Source organism: Tachypleus tridentatus, chromosome 11 (assembly GCF_004210375.1).
Source record: "Tachypleus tridentatus isolate NWPU-2018 chromosome 11, ASM421037v1, whole genome shotgun sequence".
In the NCBI taxonomy this organism is placed as follows: domain Eukaryota; kingdom Metazoa; phylum Arthropoda; class Merostomata; order Xiphosura; family Limulidae; genus Tachypleus; species Tachypleus tridentatus.
In genome coordinates this window covers 25,811,296-25,838,498 of record NC_134835.1, presented here as the reverse complement: position 1 = coordinate 25,838,498, position 27,203 = coordinate 25,811,296, and the positions used below count along the sequence as shown (strand labels likewise).

The 27,203-nt window shown below is 35.2% G+C and overlaps 1 protein-coding gene across 2 annotated transcripts in view; it reads left to right on the top strand.

The window, feature by feature from the left end:
- The first annotated feature begins 3,949 nt into the window (after nucleotides 1–3,949).
- Nucleotides 3,950–27,203, top strand: part of LOC143231778 (SKI family transcriptional corepressor 1 homolog-B-like) — a 71,146-nt gene continuing 47,892 nt past the window's right edge. Inside the window, exon 1 of one of the 2 annotated variants that reach the window (XM_076466424.1) lies at nucleotides 3,950–4,601. In XM_076466424.1, the coding sequence (XP_076322539.1) occupies nucleotides 4,545–4,601 (57 nt within the window). In that variant the 5' untranslated portion in view covers nucleotides 3,950–4,544. The remainder of the gene's footprint in view (nucleotides 4,602–27,203) is intronic. The other variant, XM_076466423.1, reaches the window with a different exon arrangement.

Here is a 27,203-nt window from a genome sequence, read left to right as displayed (position 1 = left end):
ACAAATGTCCAGATGACGAAAGCTAAGGAAGTATTATCAGATAAAACCTGTCTTTCACAGACTTTCCATTTTCCACACGGAACATGACAATACGTAAACGTCATATATAATTCTAAAACCTTACAAAAAGCCGTGTTTGATCAACTTTCGTACTTGTAACACAGTGAATTTTGCGTACTCATCTGGAAAAATAATTAAATAGGTTTTGATGCACATAAATAATTCATTGCTCCCCATAATACATTATTGTATACATATCTTGGTACACGTACATAGGCAGCCATTCTTACTTACACGATACAATGTATTATAATACATCAGCAAGACATGTAATATTTTATACGATATAAACAATTAGAGCTTACAGATACATTGTGCGTTGCATGTCATGTTACACAAACAATTGCTTTCTATACCTCAGGATTTTTGAGTTCTCTGTATATTTAACTGAAATAACAACAGATGTGAAACCAACGTCAAGGAGAAACATCGATTGATCAGGACATCTTACAATATTTTTCTCTAATACGTTATATTGGCAAGAATAGATATATAAAGACTGTATTGTTTAACGTACGTTTCGTTTTGTAGGTTATGATGCTTTTGCATATTGTTACACGTAACCTGATGGGATGAGTTCATTACTGCAACAGTTTGGTTTTGGATTTTGAATTTCGCGCAAAGTCATCACTACCCACCGCTAACTCTTGGGCTACTCTTTTACCAACGAATAGTGGGATTGACCGTCATATGAAAGGGCAAGCATGTTTAGTGTGACGGGGATTCGAACCTGCAATCCTCCGATTACGAGTCGAGTGCCTTAACCACCTGTCCTCCATTATTGGAAAGACATTTTCAAACATCCACAGTGAATATTGTACAGTACCAGAGGCTGTTTACTTCTATGTCTACGGACTTACAGCGTAAGAAACCGGGTTTCGATACATGTAGGGAGTGAAGTCATTACATAACTTTGTGCTTAACTTGCAACAAATCAAACCTTAGCGTTCGGTTGTTTACGGGACAATTACGAAATTGTTATCGCAATTGTTTTAGCGTCCCAGTGAGAAGTAGAAAAAAAAACACGACATAATATCTGTTTTTGTAAATAAAACAATGCACGAGAAAACCCACTTGTATAGAAAATTATATATGTAAAAAACGGATGGTATGGGTAGAGAAAACACTATATAGAGGAACAAGCAACGTTTCGACCTTCTTCGGTCGTCGCAAGGTTCACAAAGAAAGGAAGAGGTAACTGGCCGATAGCTGACCACATGTTTGAAGACGGTTGTGTAATTGAGTGTAGGAATGTATAACACAAAGAACACAAAAAGTCACCTTCACACGTTTTCGAACACTGCAAGTCAAATAAACACAACATAACCATAGAAAACACTCAAATACTGAATAAAGAAACAAACATAAACAAACACAAAATTAAAGAAGCCTTACTTACACAACTCAAGCTCAAAATAAACCAATACAAAGGAACACCTTTATACCTATATTAATAAATATAATCAAACATCTAAGCACGCCCTCTACATTTCTACATTCAGTTACACAACCCCCTTCAAACATGTGGTCAGCTGTCGGCCAGTTACCTCTTCCTTTCTTTGTGAACCTGACGATGATTTAGGAAAGTCGCAACGTTGTTCGCTTCTCTACATAGTAATTTCTCTACCCATACCATCCGTTATTTTACATATATAACATGACAGAGTTAATTACTTAAATGACTGGTTTGTATAACACTTGAAAATCTGGAGCTCTCTAACCAGACCGCGCTACACTTATGAAATAAACACGCGACACAGTAACTTCAGGATATTTATTAACGCAACAAGGGAATTTTCACCATTTCTTTTACCATAAAACACTTTCTTCCTTTCACTTTTCTCTCGGTAAGTTTATGGAGTTACAAAGATAAAAATTCGAGATTTGATCTCCGTGGTAGACACAGCAGATAACTTAATGTGGCTTTGCTCTAAAACAAACATTTTTTTTTGAGGGGAGGTAATTTTCTTGAGTAACCTACAGTTCTATTATACTCCTCTTGTTCATGTTGTTACTGTTGTTCCCGAGACTTCTGTCATCAGAATATTTTAATATCCTCTGAAAATTTTCAATTGTGCTTTCCCATTTTGATTAAGAACCATTTTCTAAGATTTTTTTGCTCTCATTACACTGGCTATGTGTACGTCGTTTGATGGTGACCTACGTTCCAACATTTGCTGGGATGCATATAGGAAGGCCTAAAGTTTGAGCAACGATATGCCACTGGACATTTTCAACTCTCTCATTTGTAAGAGCGCTGCATTTGTGATGCTATTCTGTTATACAGCTAAGAATAACGACATAAATATGTGTGTGTTTTTTTAGTGAATACGCTCTCTCTTGTTAATAGATTAATATTAGAGCTGAGCCTACTTCGGTTTCATACATCTCTGACCTTTGTCCGTTTAGCGCATGTGCCGTATAAGTGGTCTTTCACATTTAGAATACCAACATCAGTATTAGCACTTTATCTTCCCAAGTCGCCTTCGTTCATTTTATGTTTGATTCTTCCCACTTAATGGCACAGCAGTTGTCTGCTGACTTATCACTCTAGAGTAATCTGAGGGTCGCGGGTTCGAATCCCCGGCGCACCAAACATGCTCGCCTTTTCAGTCGTAGGGACGTTATAATGTGACGGTCAATCCCACTATTTGTTGATAAAAGAGTAGCCCAAGAGTTGGCGGTGGGTAGTGATGACTAGCTACCTTCCCTCTTGTCTTACACTGCTAAATTAGGGACGGCTAGCGCAGATAGCCCTTGGGTAGCTTTGCGCGAAATTCAAAAAATAAACAATACAACGCTAGAAACCGGGTTTCGATACTCATTGTGGATAGAGCACAGATAGCCTATTGCACAGCTCTGTGCTTAACTACAAAGAAATGCACAAGTCCTTTTTAATTTACGACACTTTTGCCTCTCAAGTAACCCTGTTTAATTTCATACGTCCAGTGATTGGAGAAACAGTACACATATTTAATTTCAACGTTTAGATCTGTAAGTCTTCATACTACCAGAAAGATGAACATGGATTACAGTAAACCGATGAAGGTATTAGCGTATAGACTCAAAATATCGTTCATCAAACAAAGTCAGTCCATGAAACATTTAGTGTTACTGTTAAATATTCGGCCCAAACCATCCAGGATACACTCCGCACAAATCTCACTGTATTCTGTTCGATATAACAGTTAACATGTTTTAAAACAATAATTATATAAACAGTCTAAATAATCTTGCTAATAAGTGTTCCCTCTATAAGTTTGGAGTTCGTAATATATTTTTCAGACAACAAATTTAGCGTTACTTCTATTGTTAATAACCTTATATACCATATTACTATTATATGCCGTATTACCTACAGTGTATAATGTTTAGCCAAATGTTGTTGTTTTCACATATGATAATTTTGACTTACGGAACAAGCAGGAAAAGCAAGTAATGTGTCTATTGGTTTAATAAAGTTGAATAAAAAGAAGGTTATTTTTCTACTATATAATGACACAAATCCGGTCTTTTCTTTATGAGACCATACAAATGTAATCTGCTCCCCCTATTAAGTCTGTTTAATTCATTTACAAACAAACCGCAGTTCTGTTAATTTTCTTTTTGTCAGAAAGCAGTATCTCACGCCCCCTTGAAAGAGTAAATAGAAAGACATGGTTATTATTATTACAAGCACGGTAAGAGAAGATGGACAACTCTCACGCAAACCTTCCGAAAGTTCTTTCAACGTTCGACGCTTTCTCTTTATAACAGTTTTCCTGCAACCAACGTCTGAGAAGGTACTTTGTAGTCGATTACATGAAGAGCTTCAAACTAGCCTCTAGATCTGCGAGTGCACGCTTATTTGCATATTAAACGCGAGGCACGTGGTAACATTATTTAACTAGGCTCGCTTTTCGCGTAATAGGGAGCAGTTCGATCTCCCGCCGCGTGCACTCAGTAATCGCTTGTCCACTGAGCCAATCGCGTACCTTCCAAATACGTCACTCCTCTGGTGCTTGAATCTAGCATACTAAAGAAAAGTTTTCAGCCAATCAGAAATGAAACCGGAGCGGTGGCACTCCGTTCCAGCCCCATATCGACTCTTACCATCATTAATCGGTGTCTTGCTGCTTTAAATTAAATATTCTGTCGAGTGGCGACGAGCCTTGGTACTTACATGAAATGAGCAGTCGTATTGAAACATCGCTTCACTCTGACCAGCCTCCTGATAGGGACAAGCAGCGGGACAGCTAAGCAGAAATCTAGTACTAGACCTGTAATGTTACCGTTACATTTACTCGCCCCGGAAATCTCTTAATTTTCTAAACTTCAAGTAAAAATTAAAAACTATTTGAGCCAAAACTTTAAATATTTATCTTACTTAATTATTGAAAGACAATCTCTTCTTGTTTTGCCCTTGTTTCGACGGACATTGCCCTCATTCATTAAGAAGCGACAAAGCTGAAGTCGACTTTTACGTTCAACATCCAATATTAGTTATGTCCACACAGCGGGAAGGAAGTACGACTCCGCCCCCTGCTCCTGACGTCACAGCCGTAAGTTGCATGCATAGGTTTTTGTCTTCTCTACCTGGATCGCGGTAATGCTGAACAATTTATAGAGAAAAATGTTAAAACTATATTTGGAATATATTGGAAACTGGTGGCGCTTAAAATATTAACAATAAACACCGTTTCATAGGAGAAAAAGGCTTAGCGATGTGACGGTTTTCAATGATTTTTTCTACAGTGTTCATACCGTAGAGCGTTCTGTATTTACGCACACATACCGTCCACTTTTAATATCAGTTGATCCTGACTCGTGACCTAATCTTACATTAATAATATTATTTATTTAAAACTCACTTTGGTGTTAACTCACATGCAAATCAAATAACGTTCTAATCACTCATTACTTGAACACTAGTGAACATTTGAAAATATCCCGTAATTATTTTAATGGTCTTTGGCATAACTGATGTAACTGAATTTCGTTCTAAATATTATAATACTTTGTTAGCCATGGATGTTGTTCACTATTTTAGTTTTGCAAGTTGTCTTTTATAGTGATATAAAACGACGGGACAGACTAGAAAATACAGAGAAAAAACTTTCTTTCCAACTACGTACGACATTTTTTTACATGCTAGTAATTCTGTGACTGTGAAAACGTCGTATTTATATTTTACTTGCTTTTAATTAATTCCGTTTATTGTTATTGTATTCTTTATTCATAGTACCGAGTTTGCCCCTGTAAAACTGTTTTTGTGCTGTACAGTATAATGCTGCCAAAAAACAGTAAATCAGAGTTTGTTTTTGGTTGTTGTTGTTTTTTTTTTAATTTTGCGCAAAGCTACTCGAGGGCTATCTGCGCTAGCCGTCCCTAATTTAGCAGTGTAAGACTAGAGGGAAGGCAGCTAGACATCACCACCCACCGCCAATTCTTGGGCTACTCTTTTACCAACGAATAGTGGGATTGACCGTCACATTATAACGCCCCCACGGCTGAAATGGCGAGCATGTTTGGTGTGACGGAGATTCGAACCCGCGACCCTCGGATTACGAGTCGAACGCCTTAACACACTTGGCCATGCCGGGCCCGTAAATCAGAGAATCTCAATATCGAATGTTGCTAACCATGATGGGCATGGTTAAAGACAAAAAAAAACAAAAAAAACTTAACAAGTATTCCACTGGAAATTTGGATATATACCTAAATATTAATTCTTAATAAAAATCACTTTTTTGTCTTATCTAATAATTATTATCAGTCCAGCAGGCACAATAATATTGCGCTAACTGACCAGTTGGTCACTGTTGTATACTTATAATTAAAATAGTAAATTACGACACGAACAATATGAAAGGCTGTTTCATAAATATTTCACAAAAAGTTGAATTTGAAACTAACAACTTTGAAAATTACCTACCTTATTAAATGCAATCTAAGATAATAATTATAATAATCATAGACGTTTCTTGAAAAAAAAATTAAAACTCAGATGATAGTTATGGATACTTCTTGGAAAGAGTCATATCGATGTTTTTTTTATGAATAGTGGTTTAATTATAAACAAACGTGGGTAACATTTCTGAAATTATGTAGCACGTTTCCTGTATATGATCTCGAACGTCGTACCAATCGTTTACTTTTAAAATAAATCTTATCTTTAACTGGCTGATGTCTAAAGAAGGTGTCGTTTCTTTATAGATGCGAAGTAGTCTTGGAAGACCTTGTTTTTATTGACAGTTACTTACTAAATAAATGTATGTATATATGGTTTCTAAACAGTATATTTTTCTCTGTTCAATAATATTAACAAACTTTCGGGGTTTTGTGTGTTCGTAAGTCATTATTAAATTGAGTTTTCTCAACCGCGAACTCAGTATATAAATATTTAATGACCAACTAGTTAAGTGATACTAAATATATTATATTAAATCAATTTTCATTACTTTCAAAAACAATTAATTTAATTATTTATAGTTAAAACTTTGAATAATTAAATCCTTATTGCCTAAAAGATTTTCATTCACTCACTTTTGTCCATCTACAAAACAATCTAAAAAATGTTCCTTTAATGCCATTCATAACATTGTATTTGATAGCTTGTCATTAAACTGTTCTTCTTAACCAAACTTTACCTAGACAGATTTTGTTTCCTAATTACACTGTTTCATTTTACAAGAGATATTTTAAAGGGTTTTTGTACTACTCTGCTTAACGAACACTTTGGACGTATAAGAAAATTTTGTAATCAAGTTAATTATTTGAATATGAACGAATACACTGAAGTTTTTATAAAAGGCTTAGGATTACGATCACAGAAAACCTTTATGTTGTCACTTTCCAAATCCAATTTAGCTGAAGATTTACAAATTCGAGCTAATGTCTGATTTGGCCATAAATGGATTGATTTTATTTTACTTTGTTCGATGGCTGTTATATATATGTAATCTCGTTGATAAAAAATAAAGTTATAATTATAACTGAATACAAGATAAAAAGTTATTGTTTAAATATCATGTAGTAAGACCCCACCAGTGGCACAGCGAACCCACCCCGCTATAAACGGGGTTTCGATAGCCCATTGTGTAACTTTGTGCTTAATTCTAAACAAACAAAATATCGTATATTAAATTAATAAAATATTATTAACGAACTATTGTATCACTTTAATTGTTTTAATTTGTTAAAGCCTCCCCCCATCAGAAGCTCAGCGATATGTCTTGAGGTTTATAACACTAAAAATCGAGTTTTAATACACGCAATGGCAGATAACAAATGGTCCATTGTTTATCTGTGTGATGAAAAACAAAAATACGTTTTAAAATTGTTTTTGAATTAATATCTGAGAACATACAAATGATAAACTTTATATTTGAATATCGTCTGGTACTGTAGTAACTCAGCTTACATATTTCAGAAGAAAACAAAAACATAAAAACGTTAAACTACCCCAACCGTAAAACACGAGAAACCTGAACCAAAAGTCACTAAACATTTCTGAGGTATTTGTAACTTCAATATAGAAAACTGAGGTTCAAATTCGTCCTCAGATTAACGCTATTACGACTCCAAGTTTTGTTTGTGTTTTCCAGTTGTTGAAGTAAATACGTTTTCGGCTCTTTTAGAAAGCTAAATTACAAGGTAACTGATGGTTTACGGAATTTCTGAGAGCCGATAAAATTCACCTGTAGAAACCAGTCCATTTGCTTTTTATTTGTATATTTGCGGATATCTAACTTGTGACATCATGGGTATTGTATACTCATCTAGAAAAAAAAATGTTATGATGCTCATAAATAATAAAAGCTACTCTAAAGCTATTACCGAACATTTTGAACATTTCATCAGTATATCAAAACACAGTTTAGAACTAAAGCGGAACAAAAATATTTATTTTCTAGAAGGTAGACGTCGTATCGTAAGAGGTAACAGGTAGACGTCGTATCTCAGTAGAGATGTGGTACTTGAAGTAAACGTGTGGATAAGTCGTAGTTGTTATTAATTTGCACTAACTGTTTACTTCTCCAGGAGAGTATTAATAATGATTAGATAGGGATTGTAATGGAGAGACACCATTAGCAGACCGTTCTTTACCAATAGTGTATCAAGAATGATTAGGTGTCCATTGTAGTAGAGTGACGTCATGGGTAGATCATTCTTTATTAGTAGTATATTTAGAATGATTAGGTTTGCATTGTACTGGAGTGACGTCATGGGTAGATCATTCTATATTAGTAGTATATTTAGAATGATTAGGTTTGCATTGTAGTGGAGTAACATCACGGGTAGACCATTCTTTACAAGTAGTGTATTAAGAATGATTAGTTGTGCATTGTAGTGGAGTAACCGTTTTTTACCAGTAGTGTATTAAGAATGATTAGGTGTACATTGTAGTGGAGTTACATCATGGGTAGACCATTCTTTATTAGTAGTATATTTAGAATGATTAGGTTTGCATTGTAGTGGAGTAACGTCATGGGTAGACCGTTCCTTATCAGTACTGTATTAAGGATTAATAGATTTGGATTGTAGTGGAGTAACGCCATGGGTAGACCGTTGTTTATCAGTAGTGTATTAAGAATGATTAGGTGTGCATTGTAGTGAAGTAACGTCATGCGTAGACCGTTTTTTACCAGTAGTTTATTAAAAATGATTAGGTGTGCATTGTAGTGGAGTAACGTCATGGGAAGACCGTTCTTTATCAGTAGTGTATTAAAAATGATTAGATGTGCATTATAGTGGAGTAACGTCATAGATAGACCGTTCTTCCGTTCCATTACGTACCAGTAATGTATTAAGAATGATTAGGTGTACATTGTAGTGGAGTGACGTCATGGGTAGATCATTCTTTATTAGTAGTATATTTAGAATGATTAGGTTTGCATTGTACTGGAGTGACGTCATGGGTAGATCATTCTTTATTAGTAGTATATTTAGAATGATTAGGTTTGCATTGTAGTGGAGTAACATCACGGGTAGACCATTCTTTACAAGTAGTGTATTAAGAATGATTAGTTGTGCATTGTAGTGGAGTAACCGTTCTTTACCAGTAGTGTATTAAGAATGATTAGGTGTACATTGTAGTGGAGTTACATCATGGGTAGACCATTCTTTATTAGTAGTATATTTAGAATGATTATGTGTGCATTGTAGGGGACTAATGTCATGGGTAGATCATTCTTTATTAGTAGTATATTTAGAATGATTAGGTTTGCATTGTAGTGGAGTAACATCACGGGTAGACCATTCTTTACAAGTAGTGTATTAAGAATGATTAGTTATGCATTGTAGTGGAGTAACCGTTCTTTACCAGTAGTGTATTAAGAATGATTAGGTGTACATTGTAGTGGAGTTACATCATGGGTAGACCATTCTTTATTAGTAGTATATTTAGAATGATTATGTGTGCATTGTAGTGGACTAATGTCATAGGTAGACCGTTCTTCCGTTCCATTACGTACCAGTAATGTATTAAGAATGATTAGGTGTACATTGTAGTGGAGTGACGTCACGGGTAGATCTTTCTTTATTAGTAGTATATTTAGAATGATTAGGTTTGCATTGTACTGGTTGACGTCATGGGTAGATCATTCTTTATTAGTAGTATATTTAGAATGATTAGGTTTGCATTGTAGTGTAGTAACATCACGGGTAGACCATTGTTTACAAGTAGTGTATTAAGAATGATTAGTTGTGCATTGTAGTGGAGTAACCGTTCTTTACCAGTAGTGTATTAAGAATGATTAGGTGTACATTGTAGTGGAGTTACATCATGGGTAGACCATTCTTTATTAGTAGTATATTTAGAATGATTAGGTTTGCATTGCACTGGAGTGACGTCATGGGTAGATCATTCTTTATTAGTAGTATATTTAGAATGATTAGGTTTGCATTGTAGTGGAGTAACATCACGGGTAGACCATTCTTTACAAGTAGTGTATTAAGAATGATTAGTTGTGCATTGTAGTGGAGTAACCGTTCTTTACCAGTAGTGTATTAAGAATGATTAGGTGTACATTGTAGTGGAGTTACATCATGGGTAGACCATTCTTTATTAGTAGTATATTTAAAATGATTATGTGTGCATTGTAGTAGACTAATGTCATAGGTAGACCGTTCTTCCGTTCCATTACGTACCAGTAATGTATTAAGAATGATTAGGTGTACATTGTAGTGGAGTGACGTCATGGGTAGATCATTCTTTATTAGTGGTATATTTAGAATGATTAGGTTTGCATTGTACTGGAGTGACGTCATGGGTAGATCATTCTTTATTAGTAGTATATTTAGAATGATTAGTTTTGCATTGTAGTGGAGTAACATCACGGGTAGACCATTCTTTACAAGTAGTGTATTAAGAATGATTAGTTGTGCATTGTAGTGGAGTAACCGTTCTTTACCAGTTGTGTATTAAGAATCATTAGGTGTACATTGTAGTGGAGTTACTTCATGGGTAGACCATTCTTTATTAGTAGTATATTTAGAATGATTATGTGTGCATTGTAGTGGACTAATGTCATAGGTAGACCGTTCTTCCTTTCTATTACGTACCAGTAATGTATTAAGAATGATTAGGTGTACATTGTAGTGGAGTGACGTCATGGGTAGAGCATTCTTTATTAGTAGTATATTTAGAATGATTAGGTTTGCATTGTACTGGAGTGACGTCATGGGTAGATCATTCTTTATTAGTAGTATATTTAGAATGATTAGGTTTGTATTGTAGTGGAGTAACATCACGGGTAGACCATTCTTTACAAGTAGTGTATTAAGAATGATTAGTTGTGCATTGTAGTGGAGTAACCGTTCTTTACCAGTAGTGTATTAAGAATGATTAGGTGTACATTGTAGTGGAGTTACATCATGGGTAGACCATTCTTTATTAGTAGTATATTTAGAATGATTAGGTTTGCATTGTAGTGGAGTAACGTCATGGGTAGATCATTCTTTATTAGTAGTATATTTAGAATGATTAGGTTTGCATTGTAGTGGAGTAACATCACGGGTAGACCATTCTTTACAAGTAGTGTATTAAGAATGATTAGTTGTGCATTGTAGTGGAGTAACCGTTCTTCACCAGTAGTGTATTAAGAATGATTAGGTGTACATTGTAGTGGAGTTACATCATGGGTAGACCATTCTTTATTAGTAGTATATTTAGAATTATTAGGTTTGCATTGTAGTGGAGTAACGTCATGGGTAGACCGTTCCTTATCAGTACTGTATTAAGGATTAATAGATTTGGATTGTAGTGGAGTAACGCCATGGGTAGACCGTTGTTTATCAGTAGTGTATTAAGAATGATTAGGTGTGCATTCTAGTGAAGTAACGTCATGCGTAGACCGTTTTTTACCAGTAGTTTATTAAAAATGATTAGGTGTGCATTGTAGTGGAGTAACGTCATGGGAAGACCGTTCTTTATCAGTAGTGTATTAAAAATGATTAGATGTGCATTATAGTGGAGTAACGTCATAGATAGACTGTGTTTTACCAGGAGTGTATTAGGAATACTTAGGTGTGCATTATAGTGGAGTAACGACATGGGTAGACCGTTCTTTATCAGTCGTGTATTACGAATGATCAGGTATGTATTGTAGTAGAGTAACGTCATGCGTAGACCGTTTTTTACCAGTAGTTTATTAAAAATAATTAAATATGCATTATAGTAGAGTAACGTCATGGGTAGACCGTTCTTTACCAGTAGTGTATTAAAAATGATTAGGTGTGCATAAAAGTAAAGTAACGTCATGGGTAGATCGTAATTTATTAATGGTGTATTAAGAATGGAGAGACACCATGAGTAGACCGTTCTTTACCTGTAGTGTATTAAGAATGATTAGGTGTGCATTGCAGTGGAGTAACGTCATGGGTAGACCGTTCCTTATCAGTACTGTAGTAAGGATTATTAGATTTGGATTGTAGTGGAGTAACTCCATGGGTAGACCGTTGTTTATCAGTAGTGTATTAAGAATGATTAGGTGTTCATTGTACTGGAGTGACGTCATGGGTAGATCATTCTATATTAGTAGTATATTTAGAATGATTAGGTTTGCATTGTAGTGGAGTAACATCACGGGTAGACCATTCTTTACAAGTAGTGTATTAAGAATGATTAGATGTGCATTGTAGTGGACTAATGTCATAGGTAAACCGTTCTTCCGTTCCATTACGTACCAGTAATGTATTAAGAATGATTAGGTGTACATTGTAGTGGAGTGACGTCATGGGTAGATCATTCTTTATTAGTAGTATATTTAGAATGATTAGGTTTGCATTGTACTGGAGTGACGTCATGGGTAGATCATTCTTTATTAGTAGTATATTTAGAATGATTGGGTTTGCATTGTAGTGGAGTAACATCACGGGTAGACCATTCTTTACAAGTAGTGTATTAAGAATGATTAGTTGTGCATTGTAGTGGAGTAACCGTTCTTTACCAGTTGTGTATTAAGAATGATTAGGTGTACATTGTAGTGGAGTTACATCATGGGTAGACCATTCTTTATTAGTAGTATATTTAGAATGATTATGTGTGCATTGTAGTGGACTAATGTCATAGGTTGACCGTTCTTCCGTTCCATTACGTAACAGTAATGTATTAAGAATGATTAGGTGTACATTTTAGTGGAGTGACGTCATGGGTAGATCATTCTTTATTAGTAGTATATTTAGAATGATTAGGTTTGCATTGTACTGGAGTGACGTCATGGGTAGATCATTCTTTATTAGTAGTATATTTAGAATGATTAGGTTTGCATTGTAGTGTAGTAACATCACGGGTAGACCATTGTTTACAAGTAATGTATTAAGAATGATTAGTTGTTCATTGTAGTGGAGTAACCGTTCTTTACCAGTAGTGTATTAAGAATGATTAGGTGTACATTGTAGTGGAGTTACATCATGGGTAGACCATTCTTTATTAGTCGTATATTTAGAATGATTAGGTTTGCATTGTAGTGGAGTAACGTCATGGGTAGATCATTCTTTATTAGTAGTATATTTAGAATGATTAGGTTTGCATTGTAGTGGAGTAACATCACGGGTAGACCATTCTTTACAAGTAGTGTATTAAGAATGATTAGTTGTGCATTGTAGTGGAGTAACCGTTCTTTACCAGTAGTGTATTAAGAATGATTAGGTGTACATTGTAGTGGAGTTACATCATGGGTAGACCATTCTTTATCAGTAGTGTATTAAAAATGATTAGATGTGCATTATAGTGGAGTAACGTCATGGATAGACTGTGTTTTACCAGGAGTGTATTAGGAATACTTAGGTGTGCATTATAGTGGAGTAACGACATTGGTAGACCGTTCTTTATCAGTCGTGTATTACGAATGATCAGGTATGTATTGTAGTAGAGTAACGTCATGGGTAGACCGTTCTTCACCAGTAGTGTATTAAAAATAATTAAATATGCATTATAGTGGAGTAACGTCATGGGTAGACCGTTCTTTACCAGTAGTGTATTAAAAATGATTAGGTGTGCATAAAAGTAAAGTAACGTCATGGGTAGATCGTTCTTTATTAATGGTGTATTAAGAATGGAGAGACACCATGAGTAGACCGTTCTTTACCTGTAGTGTATTAAGAATGATTAGGTGTGCATTGCAGTGGAGTAACGTCATGGGTAGACCGTTCCTTATCAGTACTGTATTAAGAATTATTAGATTTGGATTGTAGTGGAGTAACTCCATGGGTAGACCGTTGTTTATCAGTAGCGTATTAAGAATGATTAGGTGTGCATTATAGTGGAGTAACGTCATGGATAGACCGTTCTTTATCAGTCGTGTATTACGAATGATCAGGTATGTATTGTAGTAGAGTAACGTCATGGGTAGACCGTTCTTCACCAGTAGTGTATTAAAAATAACTAAATATGCATTATAGTAGAGTAACGTCATGGGTAGACCGTTCTTTACCAGTAGTGTATTAAGAATGATTAGGTGTGCATTGCAGTGGAGTAACGTCATGGGTATACCGTTCTTTACGAGTAGTGTGTTAAGAATGATTAGATATGCATTGTAGTGTAGTAACACCATAGGTACATCATTTTTTTCATTCGTGTATTAAGAATTATTAGATATGGATTATAGTGGAGTTACGTCATGGGTAAACCGTTCTTTACCAGTAGTGTATTAAGAATGATTAGGTGTGCATTGTAGTGGAGTAATGACATGGGTAGACCGTTATTCCGTACAATTACGTACCAATAATGTATTAAGAATGATTAGGTGTACATTGTAGTGGAGTGACGTCATGGGTAGATCATTCTTTATTAGTAGTATATTTAGAATGATTGGGTGTGCATTGTAGTGGACTAATGTCATAGGTAGACCGTTATTCCGTACAATTACGTACCAGTAATGTATTAAGAATGATTAGGTGTACATTGTAGTGGAGTGACGTCATGGGTAGATCATTCTTTATTAGTAGTATATTTAGAATGATTAGGTGTGCAATGTAGTGGAGTAACGTCATGGGTAGACCGTTCTTTACCAGTTGTGAATTAACAATGATTGGATGTGCATTGTAGTGGATTAACGTCACTGGTTGACCGTTTTTTATTAGTTTTGTGTTAAGAATGATTAGGTGTGCGATGCAGTGGAGTAACGTCATGGGTAGGCCGTTCTTTACGAGTAGTGTGTTAAGAATGATTAGGTGTGCATTGTAGTGGAGTAACACAATGGGTAGACCGTTTCTTATCAGTACTGTGTTAAGAATTATTAGATATGGATTGTAGTGGAGTAACGCCATGGGTAGACCGTTGTTTATCAGTAGTGTATTAAGAATGATTAGGTGTGCATTGTAGTGGAGTAATGTGTAGACCGTTCTTTATCAGTAGTATATTAAGAATACTTAGGTGTGCATTATAGTGAAGTAACGACATGGGTAGACCGTTCTTTATCAGCAGTATTTTGTTAAGAATTATGTGCATTGTAGTGGAGTAATAACATGGGTAGACCGTTGTTTATCGGTAGTGTATTAAAAATGATTAGGTGTGCATTGTAGTGGAGTAACGTTATGTGTAGACCGTTCTTTATCAGTCGTGTATTACGAATGATCAGGTATGTATTGTAGTAGAGTAACGTCATGGGTAGACCGTTCTTTACCAGTAATGTATTAAGAATGATTAGTTGTGCATTGTAGTGGAGTAACGTCATGGGTAGACCGTTCATCACCAGTAGTGTATTAAAAATAATTAAATATGCATTATTGTGGAATAACGTCATGGGTAGACCGTTGTTATCAGTTGTGTATAAAGAATGATTAGATATGCATTGTAGAGGAATAACGTCATGGGTAGACCGTTCTTCATCAGTATTGTACTAAAAATTATTAGGAGTGCATAAAAGTAAAGTAACGTCATAGGTAGAACGTTCTATTTATTAGTGTATTAAAATGATTAGGTGTGAGATGTAGTGGAGTAACACAATGGGTAGACCGTTTCTTATCAATAGTGTATTAAGAACGATTAGGTGGCCATTGTAGTGGAGTAATGTCATGGGTAGACCGTTTATTACCAGTAGTGTATTACGAATGATCAGGTATGTATTATAGTGGATTAACGTCATGGGTAGACCGTTCTTTATCAGCAGTGTATTTAGAATGATTAGGTGTACATTGTAGTGGAGTAACGCCATGCATAGACCGTTCTTTACCAGTAGTGTATTAAAAATGAATAGGTGTGCATTATAGTGGAGTAACGTCATGGGAAGACCGTTCTTTATCAGTAGTGTATTACGAATGATTATCTGTGCATTGTAGTGGAGTACCCGTTCTTTACCAGTAGTGTATTAAGAATGATTAGGTGTAGATTGTAGTGGAGTTACTTCATGGTTAGACCATTGTTTATTGGTAGTATATTTCGAATGATTTGGTTTGCATTGTAGTGGAGTAACGTCATGGGTAGACCGTTCTTATGTACCATTACGTACCAGTAATGTATTAAGAATGATTAGCTGTACAGTGTCGTGTATTAATAATTATTAGATATGGATTATAGAGGAGTAACGTCATGGGTAGGCCGTTCTTTACGAGTAGTGTGTTAAGAATGATTAGATATGCATTGTAGTGGAGTGACAACATTGGTAAACCGTTCTTTACCAGTGGTGTATTATGTATGATTAGGTGTGCATTATAGTGGAGTAACGTCATGGGTAGACCGTTCTTTACCAATAGTGTGTTAAGAATGATTAGATATGCATTGTAGTGTTGTAACACCGTAGGTAGATCATTGTTTTTTGTCGTGTATTAAGGATTATTAGATATTAATTGTAGTGGAGTAACGTCACAAGTAGGCCGTTCTTTATCATTAGTGTGTTAAGAATGATTAGGTGTGCATTGTAGTGTAGTAATGACATGGGTAGACCGTTCTTTACCAGTAGTGTTTCAAGAATGATTAGATGTGCATTGTAGTGGAGTAACGTCATGCGTAGACTATTCTTTATCAGTAGTGTATTAAGAATGATTAGGTGTCCATTTTAGTGGAGTAACGTCAAGGTTAGACCGTTCTTTACCAGTAGTGTATTAAGAATGACTAGATGTGCATTGTGGTGGAGTAACATCATGGGCCGACCGTTCTTTACCAGTAATGTATTAATAATGATTAGATATGCGTTGTAGTGGAATAACGTCATGGGTAGACCGTTCTTTATCATTAGTGTGTTAAGAATGATTAGGTGTGCATTGTAGTGTAGTAATGACATGGGTAGACCGTTGTATATCAGTATTGTATTAAGAATGATTAGGTGTGCATTGTAGTGGACTAATGTTATAAGTAGACCGTTCTTACGTACCATTACGTACCAGTAATGTATTAAGAATGATTAGGTGAACATTGTAGTGGAGTGACGTCATGGGTAGACCGTTCTTTATTAGTAGTATATTTAGAATGATTAGGTTTGCATTGTAGTGGAGTAACGTCATGTATAGACCGTTCTTTACCAGTAAAGTATTAAGAATGATTAGTTGTGCATTGTAGTGGAGTAACGTCATGGGTAGACCGTTAAATATGCCTTATTGTGGAATAACATCATGGGTAGACCGTTGTTATCAGTTGTGTATAAAGAATGATTAGATATGCATTGTAGAGGAATAACGTCATGGGTAGACCGTTCTTTATCAGTATTGTATTAAAAATTATTAGGAGTGCATAAAAGTAAAGTAACGTCATAGGTAGAACGTTCTATATTATTAGTGTATTAAAATGATTAGGTGTGAGATGTAGTGGAGTAACACAATGGGTAGACCGTTTCTTATCAATAGTGTATTAAGAACGATTAGGTGGGCATTGTAGTGGAGTAATGTCATGGGTAGACCGTTTATTACCAGTAGTGTATTACGAATGATCAGGTATGTATTATAGTGGATTAACGTCATGGGTGGACCGTTCTTTATCAGCAGTGTATTTAGAATTATTAGGTGTACATTGTAGTGGAGTAACGCCATGCATAGACCGTTCTTTACCAGTAGTGTATTAAAAATGAATAGGTGTGCCTTATAGTGGAGTAACGTCATGGGTAGACCGTTCTTTATCAGTAGTGTATTACGAATGATTATCTGTGCATTGTAGTGGAGTACCCGTTCTTTACCAGTAGTGTATTAAGAATGATTAGGTGTACATTGTAGTGGAGTTACTTCATGGTTAGACCATTGTTTATTGGTAGTATATTTAGAATGATTTGGTTTGCATTGTAGTGGAGTAACGTCATGGGTAGACCGTTCTTATGTACCATTACGTACCAGTAATGTATTAAGAATGATTAGCTGTACATTGTCGTGTATTAATAATTATTAGATATGGATTATAGAGGAGTAACGTCATGGGTAGGCCGTTCTTTACGAGTAGTGTGTTAAGAATGATTAGATATGCATTGTAGTGGAGTGACACCATGGGTAAACCGTTCTTTACCAGTGGTGTATTAAGTATGATTAGGTGTGCATTATAGTGGAGTAACGTCATGGGTAGACCGTTCTTTACCAATAGTGTGTTAAGAATGATTAGATATGCATTGTAGTGTTGTAACACCGTAGGTAGATCATTGTTTTTTGTCGTGTATTAAGGATTATTAGATATTAATTGTAGTGGAGTAACGTCACGGGTAGGCCGTTCTTTATCATTAGTGTGTTAAGAATGATTAGGTGTGCATTGTAGTGTAGTAATGACATGGGTAGACCGTTCTTTACCAGTAGTGTATCAAGAATGATTAGATGTGCATTGTAGTGAAGTAACGTCATGCGTAGACTATTCTTTATCAGTACTGTATTAAGAATGATTAGGTGTCCATTTTAGTGGAGTAACGTCAAGGTTAGACCGTTCTTTACCAGTAGTGTATTAAGAATGACTCGATGTGCATTGTAGTGGAGTAACATCATGGGCCGACCGTTCTTTACCAGTAATGTATTAAGAATGATTAGATATGCGTTGTAGTGGAATAACGTCATGGGTAGACCGTTCTTTATCATTAGTGATTTAAGAATGATTAGGTGTGCATTGTAGTGTAGTAATGACATGGGTAGACCGTTGTATATCAGTATTGTATTAAGATTGATTAGGTGTGCATTGTAGTGGACTAATGTTATAAGTAGACCGTTCTTACGTACCATTACGTACCAGTAATGTATTAAGAATGATTAGGTGAACATTGTAGTGGAGTGACGTCATGGGTAGACCGTTCTTTATTAGTAGTATATTTAGAATGATTAGGTTTGCATTGTAGTGGAGTAACGTCATGGGTAGACCGTTCTTTATTACTTGTGTATTAAGAATCATTTGGTGTGCGTTCTTCAGCAGTAGTGTATTAAGATTGATTAGATATGCATTGTAGTGGAGTAACACCATGAGTAGACCATTCTTTATCAGTAGTGTATTAAGAATACTTAGGTGTGCATTATAGTGGAGTAACGACATAGGTAGACAGTTCTTTATCAGCAGTATTTTGTTAAGAATGATCAGGTATGTATTGTAGTGGAGTAACGTCATGGGTAGACCGTTCTTTACCAGTAGTGTATTAAAAATAATTAGATATGGATTATAGTGGAGTAACGTCATGGGTAGACCGTGATTTACCAGTAGTGTATTAAGAATGATTAGGTGCGCATTGTAGTGGAGTAACATCATGAGTAGACCGTTCTTTATTAGTAATATTTTGTTAAGTGTGATGTGTATTGTAGTAGAGTAACGTCATGGGTAGACCGTTCTTTATCAGTATTGTATTAAAAATTATTAGGTGTGCATAAAAGTAAAGTAACGTCATGGGTAGAACGTTCTTTATTAGTGGTGTATTAAGAATGATTAGGTGTGAGTTGTAGTGGAGTAACACAATGGGTAGACCGTTTCTTATCAGTACTGTATTAAGAATTATTAGATATGGATTGTAGTGGAGTAACGCAATGGGTAGACCGTTCTTTACCAGTAGTGTTTTAAGAATGATTAGGTGCGCATTGTAGTGGAGTAACGTCATGAGTAGACCGTTCTTTATTAGTGGTGTATTAAGAATGATTAGGTGTGAGTTGTAGTGGAGTAACACAATGGGTAGACCGTTTCTTATCAGTACTGTATTAAGAATTATTAGATATGGATTGTAGTGGAGTAACGCAATGGGTAGACCGTTCTTTACCAGTAGTGTATTAAGAATGATTAGGTGCGCATTGTAGTGGAGTAACGTCATGAGTAGACCGTTCTTTATCAGTAGTATTTTGTTAAAAGTGATGTGCATTGTAGTAGAGTAACGTCATGGGTAGACCGTTCTTTATTACTTGTGTATTAAGAATGATTTGGTGTGCGTTCTTCAGCAGTAGTGTATTAAGATTGATTAGATATGCATTGTAGTGGAGTAACACCATGAGTAGACCGTTCTTTATCAGTAGTGTATTAAGAATATTTAGGTGTGCATTATAGTGGAGTAACGACATTGGTAGACAGTTCTTTATCAGCAGTATTTTGTTTAGAATGATCAGGTATGTATTGTAGTGGTGTAACGTCATGGGTAGACCGTTCTTTACCAGTAGTGTATTAAAAATAATTAGATATGGATTATAGTGCAGTAACGTCATGGGTAGACCGTGATTTACCAGTAGTGTATCAAGAATGATTAGGTGTGCATTGTAGTGGAGTAACATCATGAGTAGACCTTTCTTTATTAGTAATATTTTGTTAAGAGTGATGTGTATTGTAGTAGAGTAACGTCATGGGTAGACCGTTCTTTATTACTAGTGTATTAAGAATGATTAGGTGTGCGTTGTAGTGGAATAACGTTTTGGGTAGACCGTTCTTTATCAGTAGTGTGTTAAGAATGATTAGATATGCATTGTAGTGGAGTAACGTCATGGGTAAACCGTTCTTCTCCAGTAGTGTATTAAGAATGATTAGGTGTCCATTGTAGTAGAGTAACGTCATGGTTAGACCGTTCTTTACATGTAGTGTAATATGAATGATTAGATTGCATTGTAGTGGAGTAACGTCATGGGTAGACTGTTCTTTACCTGTAGTGCATCAAAAGTGATTAGGTGTACATTGTAGTGGAGTGACGTCATGGGTAGACCGTTCTTTATTAGTAGTATATTTATAATGATTAGGTGCGCATTGTAGTGGAGTAACGTCATGAGTAGACCGTTCTTTATCAGTAGTATTTTGTTAAGAGTGATGTGCATTGTAGTAGAGTAACGTCATGGGTAGACCGTTCTTTATTATTTGTGTATTAAGAATGATTTGGTGTGCGTTCTTCAGCAGTAGTGTATTAAGATTGATTAGATATGCATTGTAGTGGAGTAACACCATGAGTAGACCGTTCTTTATCAGTAGTGTATTAAGAATACTTAGGTGTGCATTATAGTGGAGTAACGACATGGGTAGACAGTTCTTTACCAGTAGTGTATTAAAAATAATTAGATATGGATTATAGTGGAGTAACGTCATGGGTAGACCGTGATTTACCAGTAGTGTATCAAGAATGATTAGGTGCGCATTGTAGTGGAGTAACATCATGAGTAGACCGTTCTTTATTAGTAGTGTGTTAAGAATGATTAGATATGCATTGTAGTAGAGTAACGTCATGGGTAGACCGTTCTTTATCAGTAGTGTGTTAAGAATGATTAGATATGCATTGTAGTAGAGTAACGTCATGGGTAGACCGTTCTTTATTAGTAATATTGTGTTAAGTGTGATGTGTATTGTAGTAGAGTAACATCATGAGTAGACCGTTCTTTATCAGTAGTGTGTTAAGAATGATTAGATATGCATTATAGTGGAGTAACGTTTTGGGTAGACCGTTCTTTATCAGTAGTGTGTTAAGAATGATTAGATATGCATTATAGTGGAGTAACGTTTTGGGTAGACCGTTCTTTACCAGTAGTGTATTGAGAATGATTAGGTGTGCATTGTAGTAGAGTAACGTCATGGGTAGACCGTTCTTTATCAGTAGTGTGTTAAGAATGATTAGATATGCATTATAGTGGAGTAACGTTTTGGGTAGACCGTTCTTTATCAGTCGTGTATTGAGAATGATTAGGTGTGCATTGTAGTGGAATAACGTCTTGGGTAGACCGTTTTTTAACAGTAGTGTATTGAGAATGATTAGGTGTGCATTGTAGTGGAGTAACGTCATGGGTATACCGTTCTTTACCAGTAGTGTATTAAGAATGATTAGATGTACATTGTAGTGGAGTAACGTCATGGGTAGACCGTTCTTTACCAGTAATGTATTAAGAATGATTAGATGTACATTGTAGTGGAGTAACGTCATGGGTAGACCGTTCTTTACCAGTAATGTATTAAAAGTGATTAGGCGTGCATTGTAGTGGAGTAACGTCATGGGTAGACCGTTCTTTACCAGTAATGTATTAAAAGTGATTAGGCGTGCATTGTAGTGGAGTAACGTCATGGGTAGACCGTTCTTTACCAGTAGTGTATTAAGAATGATTAGATGTACATTGTAGTGGAGTAACGTCATGGGTAGGCCGTTCTTTACCAGTAATGTATTAAGAATGATTAGATGTACATTGTAGTGGAGTAACGTCATGGGTAGACCGTTCTTTACCAGTAATGTATTAAAAATGATTAGATGTATAATGTAGTAGGATAACGTCATGAGTAGACCCTCTAATGAATCAGGAATGAATTGAATTGTAAAGTAATGGAACGAAGTGATGTTTAGTGACGTCATATGTTTGCCTTTCTTTATGATGGATGAATTAAGAATGACTAGACATGCAATGAAAAGATGCGAAGTGAACTTCAATGACGTCACAATTTGGCTTTACTTTATCAGGGGTGAATTAGGATGGGTTAGACAAGGAAAGTAAAGTTGACTATCTTGACAGTGCTGGAGTGATTAGAGTTGTTAGTTTCAGGATTTTTAACACATGATAGTGACTGATGATGTAAGAAGATACGGTAGAATGGAACAGATGATGTGAAAATAGAATCATGAAAAATAAGATGTTTTGTTAAGAAATTATTATTTATTATAATGAATTCAATAGGAGTAATATAGAAACATTAGATATTAGTGACAATAATGAAGTGAAAAACAATAAACAACAATAGAAACAATAACTGATAATAACAGCAACAGTAATAACACTATGTAACACAAATAACTCTATGTAACACAAATAACACTATGTAACACAAATAACACTATGTAACACAAACGAAACTGTGTAACACAAATAAAACTATGTAACACAAATAACACTACGTAACCCTAATAACACTATGTAACACAAATTTTGTTCCTGGATAGTATAACTTATTTCTTAATTGCTTATGTTGTAAAAGTACAGAAAATGACCATTATTCCCTTCAAACTTTGCTTTTGTGACCTGGATAATGAAATTTAGAAATTAACTTATCTTCTATGTAAAAACGGGCAAATTTGCACATTTTCATTTACATAAGGTCTGAATAAAACAACATATGAATCAAGATTTACATGTATTTATACCAAAGTTATACAAAAATGTTTAGAAGTGAGTAGTTTTTCGAGATTTGCGACTGTAATGTAAATCACTTTCACGTATCAGACCCCAAATAGAGTCTCCCATCATGTTTTCGTTATACGCTTCCAGGTCACAAAAACAAAGTTTGAAGAGAAACCAGGTCTTTTCCATTTACTTTAGGCATAAGCAATTGGGAAATAACACTTTCTGTCCAGGAACAAGAAAAAGTAAAAATTTTGTTGCACAGTGTAATAGATTCTCCAAACTATCGCAACATTATTGACATACCTAAATTAGTTTAGGTTATTATATGGTTATCTGAAACGGACTCGAAATCGCATATTATATACAGTTCACTGTTATAAGAGGCCTAATGGTATTTGGTTTGCTCATCCAATCTGTACTGACGTACCTCGCACAGTTAAAACTGCTGTCTATAACACAGGCCATGGCCAATCAAAGGATGAATTAGGTGTGTACGTCACAGCTTTTCTTTTCAATTTCACCTCTGGTGAAAATAGAATAAATCTTTAACATATGTACAATAAGCTTGTTTGGTTAAACAATAACCTAACTTATAGGATATTGTGTTCTTTCCACCATGAATATCAGAACTTGGTCTTTTAGCTTTATAAACCCACGGAAAACAAAATAATAGGTAATGAAATAGATTAAAGTAAAATAATAATAGATGTCTCATATGAGAATAGAACCAAATATAGTCAGTTCATTGTGACAGATATTTGATTGAAGGTTGAATATTAATTATTTCCGGGATCTAAAGTAATCCCACAGGAATTAACAGCAATCAAAGTGTTAATCTAATGGATTTAGGCCCTAAACGTCGATCGGAAAAACGTAGCAAATTATCACTAGTTGATTTTGGTTTTCTTTTTTTCTGACAGAAATATTTCATTAGCGTTTTAGTTCCAAACCAAGGTTTCAATATTCTGATGGAATGTTCGATAACAAATCAATAGATAAGGCGTTGTAAAATCTAATTATAGCTCAGTTTTAATTTTAAATAAAATCATTGTTACTGTAACAGATGGAAATAATAACATTATTTATATTAAGTTTGGTAGTTCATAATAAGAACCATTCCAAGTTTCTATGACAATAAAAGCTGCTGACAATCCTGATAGGTATATCCAAAATACATTTTGTATGAAAAAACTGTTATTACAGTTACTTATGTATTACGCACTTTGTGTTACTAAATACGGCTTACTTTTACAGTAACTTATGTACCACGCATTTTGTGTTACTAAATATGGTTTAATATTACAGTAACTTATGTACCACGCATTTTGTGTTACTAAATATGGTTTAATATTACAGTAACTTATGTACCACGCATTTTGTGTTACTAAATATGGTTTAATATTACAGTAACTTATGTACCACGCATTTTGTGTTACTTAATATGGTTTAATATTACATTAACTTATGTACCACACATTTTGTGTTGCTAAATACAGCTTACTTTTACAGTAACTTATGTACTACGCATTTTGTGTTACTAAATACGGCTTACTATTACATTAACTTATGTACCACGCATTTTGTGTTACTTAATATGGTTTAATATTACATTAACTTATGTACCACGCATTTTGTGTTGCTAAATACGGCTTACTATTACAGTAACTTATGTACTACGCATTTTGTGTTACTTAATATGTTTTAATATTACATTAACTTATGTACCATGCATTTTGTGTTACTTAATATGTTTTAATATTACATTAACTTATGTACCATGCATTTTGTGTTACTAAATACGGCTTACTATTACAGTAACTTATGTACCACGCATTTTGTGTTACTAAATACGGCTTACTATTACAGTAACTTATGTAGTACGCATTTTGTGTTACTTAATATGGTTTAATATTACAGTAACCTATGTACCACGCATTTTGTGTTACTAAATACGGCTTACTATTACATTAACTTATGTACCACGCATTTTGTGTTACTTAATATGGTTTAATATTACAATGACTTTACAACAACAACAAAAAGCTGGGTGGCATGTCGACCTACGAATAAACATATTTAGATAAGTTTCTAGAAAGGTGGTGTTTAGCAAGGTACAAAGTTATTAAACTTACTGATATAACGTGTGTTTAGAACAACCAGAAAAGCAAATTCTTTGTTCTACTGTTGAGTGAATCAACTGGGTAGAGGTAGTGTATCTCTTTGGAATACATTACGCTAAACTTAGTAAACAACATGTTGGGCTTGTAGTGATGGTTAAATATTGTCATATTTTCTTCTTTGTTTTTAGACATAAGTTCTTAGAATTATCTATAATATTGTAAACAACATGAGAAAAGAACAGAATACTAAATTACTGTGGAACATCAACTCAGTTGTTTAATACAACTTTAAGGATAGCACGAGCTTGACCGTTTCCACCAACAAGTAACAAATGTACTTTGGTTTGTTTTGAATTTCGCGCAAAGCTACACGAAGACTACCTGCGCTAGCCGTCTCTAATTTAGCAGTGTAAGACTATAGGGTAGGCAGCTAGTCATCATCCCCCATCGCCAACTCTTGGGCTACTCTTTTACCAACGAATAATGGGATTGACCGTTACTTTATAACGCTTCTACAGCTGAAAGGGCGAACATGATCAGTGTGATGGGGATTCGAACCCGCGACCCTCGGATTACGTGTCGAGCGTGTTAATTACCATTTGGCGATGCCGGGCCAACAACTGTAGTGAAGAGTTCAGATTAAAAACAAACAAACGACAAAAGGTTCTACTTGTTTAACGTGTAAGTATTTTGACAGGACTTAAACGTCAAAAATTGTGACAACAGCTATTTTCCGAACACTCGTATTGGAACACTCTGTATGAAAGTATGTGCGTTGAGACATTAATATTACAGAAATACATCGTCGAATACGCTAGAACGAACATCTCTTTATACAAACATATATAAAACATTTAACTTTCTATTATCTTTGATCACTTTTTAAAACACACTTTCTAATTTCGACACTTTTAACCTAGGCACATGATGGCAGTAACAGAAACAGTTTCGTTTGTTTAGTGTTTCGCGCAAAGCTAAACAAAGGCTATCTGCGCTGGCCGTCCCTAATTTAGCACTTTAAGACTAGAGGAAAGCAGCTATTCATCACCACCTACCGCCAACTCTTGGGCTAGATTTTTACCAACGAATAGTGGGATAATGACCGAACATTATAACGCCCCACGGCTGAAAGGGCGAGCATGTTTGGTGCGACTGGGATTCGAACTACTGGCATTTACAACTAGACGGAAAGTTAACTATGTTATATGTATGTATATATCATTGGCTGACTATTGCTGGATACAATGTTATTAGAATAGACGCATGCCTGTGCTGGGCAGAGCACAGATAGTCTGTCATGTTGATTTGTGCTTGGTAACAAACAGTAGCAAAAAAGTAAGAAAAAACAAAGTACAGAAGTAATACATGTCAAAACGACCAGTGTTTTACTTTCCACGTTCAGTTAATGCTTGTTATTGCTTAACAGCTATTTCATGGATAAAACATTCCGGAGTGACTGAGAGGGTTTTGTCTGTCGTTACGATTTCATGAAAATAAAAAGGTTCTAACTCGAAGAACGTGATGTAAACCCTTTGTGATGTAAACCCTTCTCTTCCTTTTTCTATTGTTCATTCTTTCCTTCTCTCCTGTCTCTTTAAAAGATTGGAATAGTCTTCGAATATTTACTGCTAAAATTAATTAAAATTTGAAGGGAGTGAGTAGTTACATTTATATCGACAAGTTTACTAGTGTGTCTCCAGAGCTGATTATATCGACAAGTTTACCAGTGTGTCTCCAGAGCTGATTATATCGACAAGTTTACTAGTGTCTCCAGAGCTGATTATATCGACAAGTTTACTAGTGTGTCTCCAGAGCTGATTATATCGACAAGTTTACCAGTGTGTCTCCAGAGCTGATTATATCGACAAGTTTACCAGTGTGTCTCCAGAGCTGATTATATCGACAAGTTTACTAGTGTGTCTCCAGAGCTGATTATATCGACAAGTTTACCAGTGTGTCTCCAGAGCTGATTATATCGACAAGTTTACTAGTGTGTCTCCAGAGCTGATTATATCGACAAGTTTACCAGTGTGTCTCCAGAGCTGATTATATCGACAAGTTTACCAGTGTGTCTCCAGAGCTGATTATATCGACAAGTTT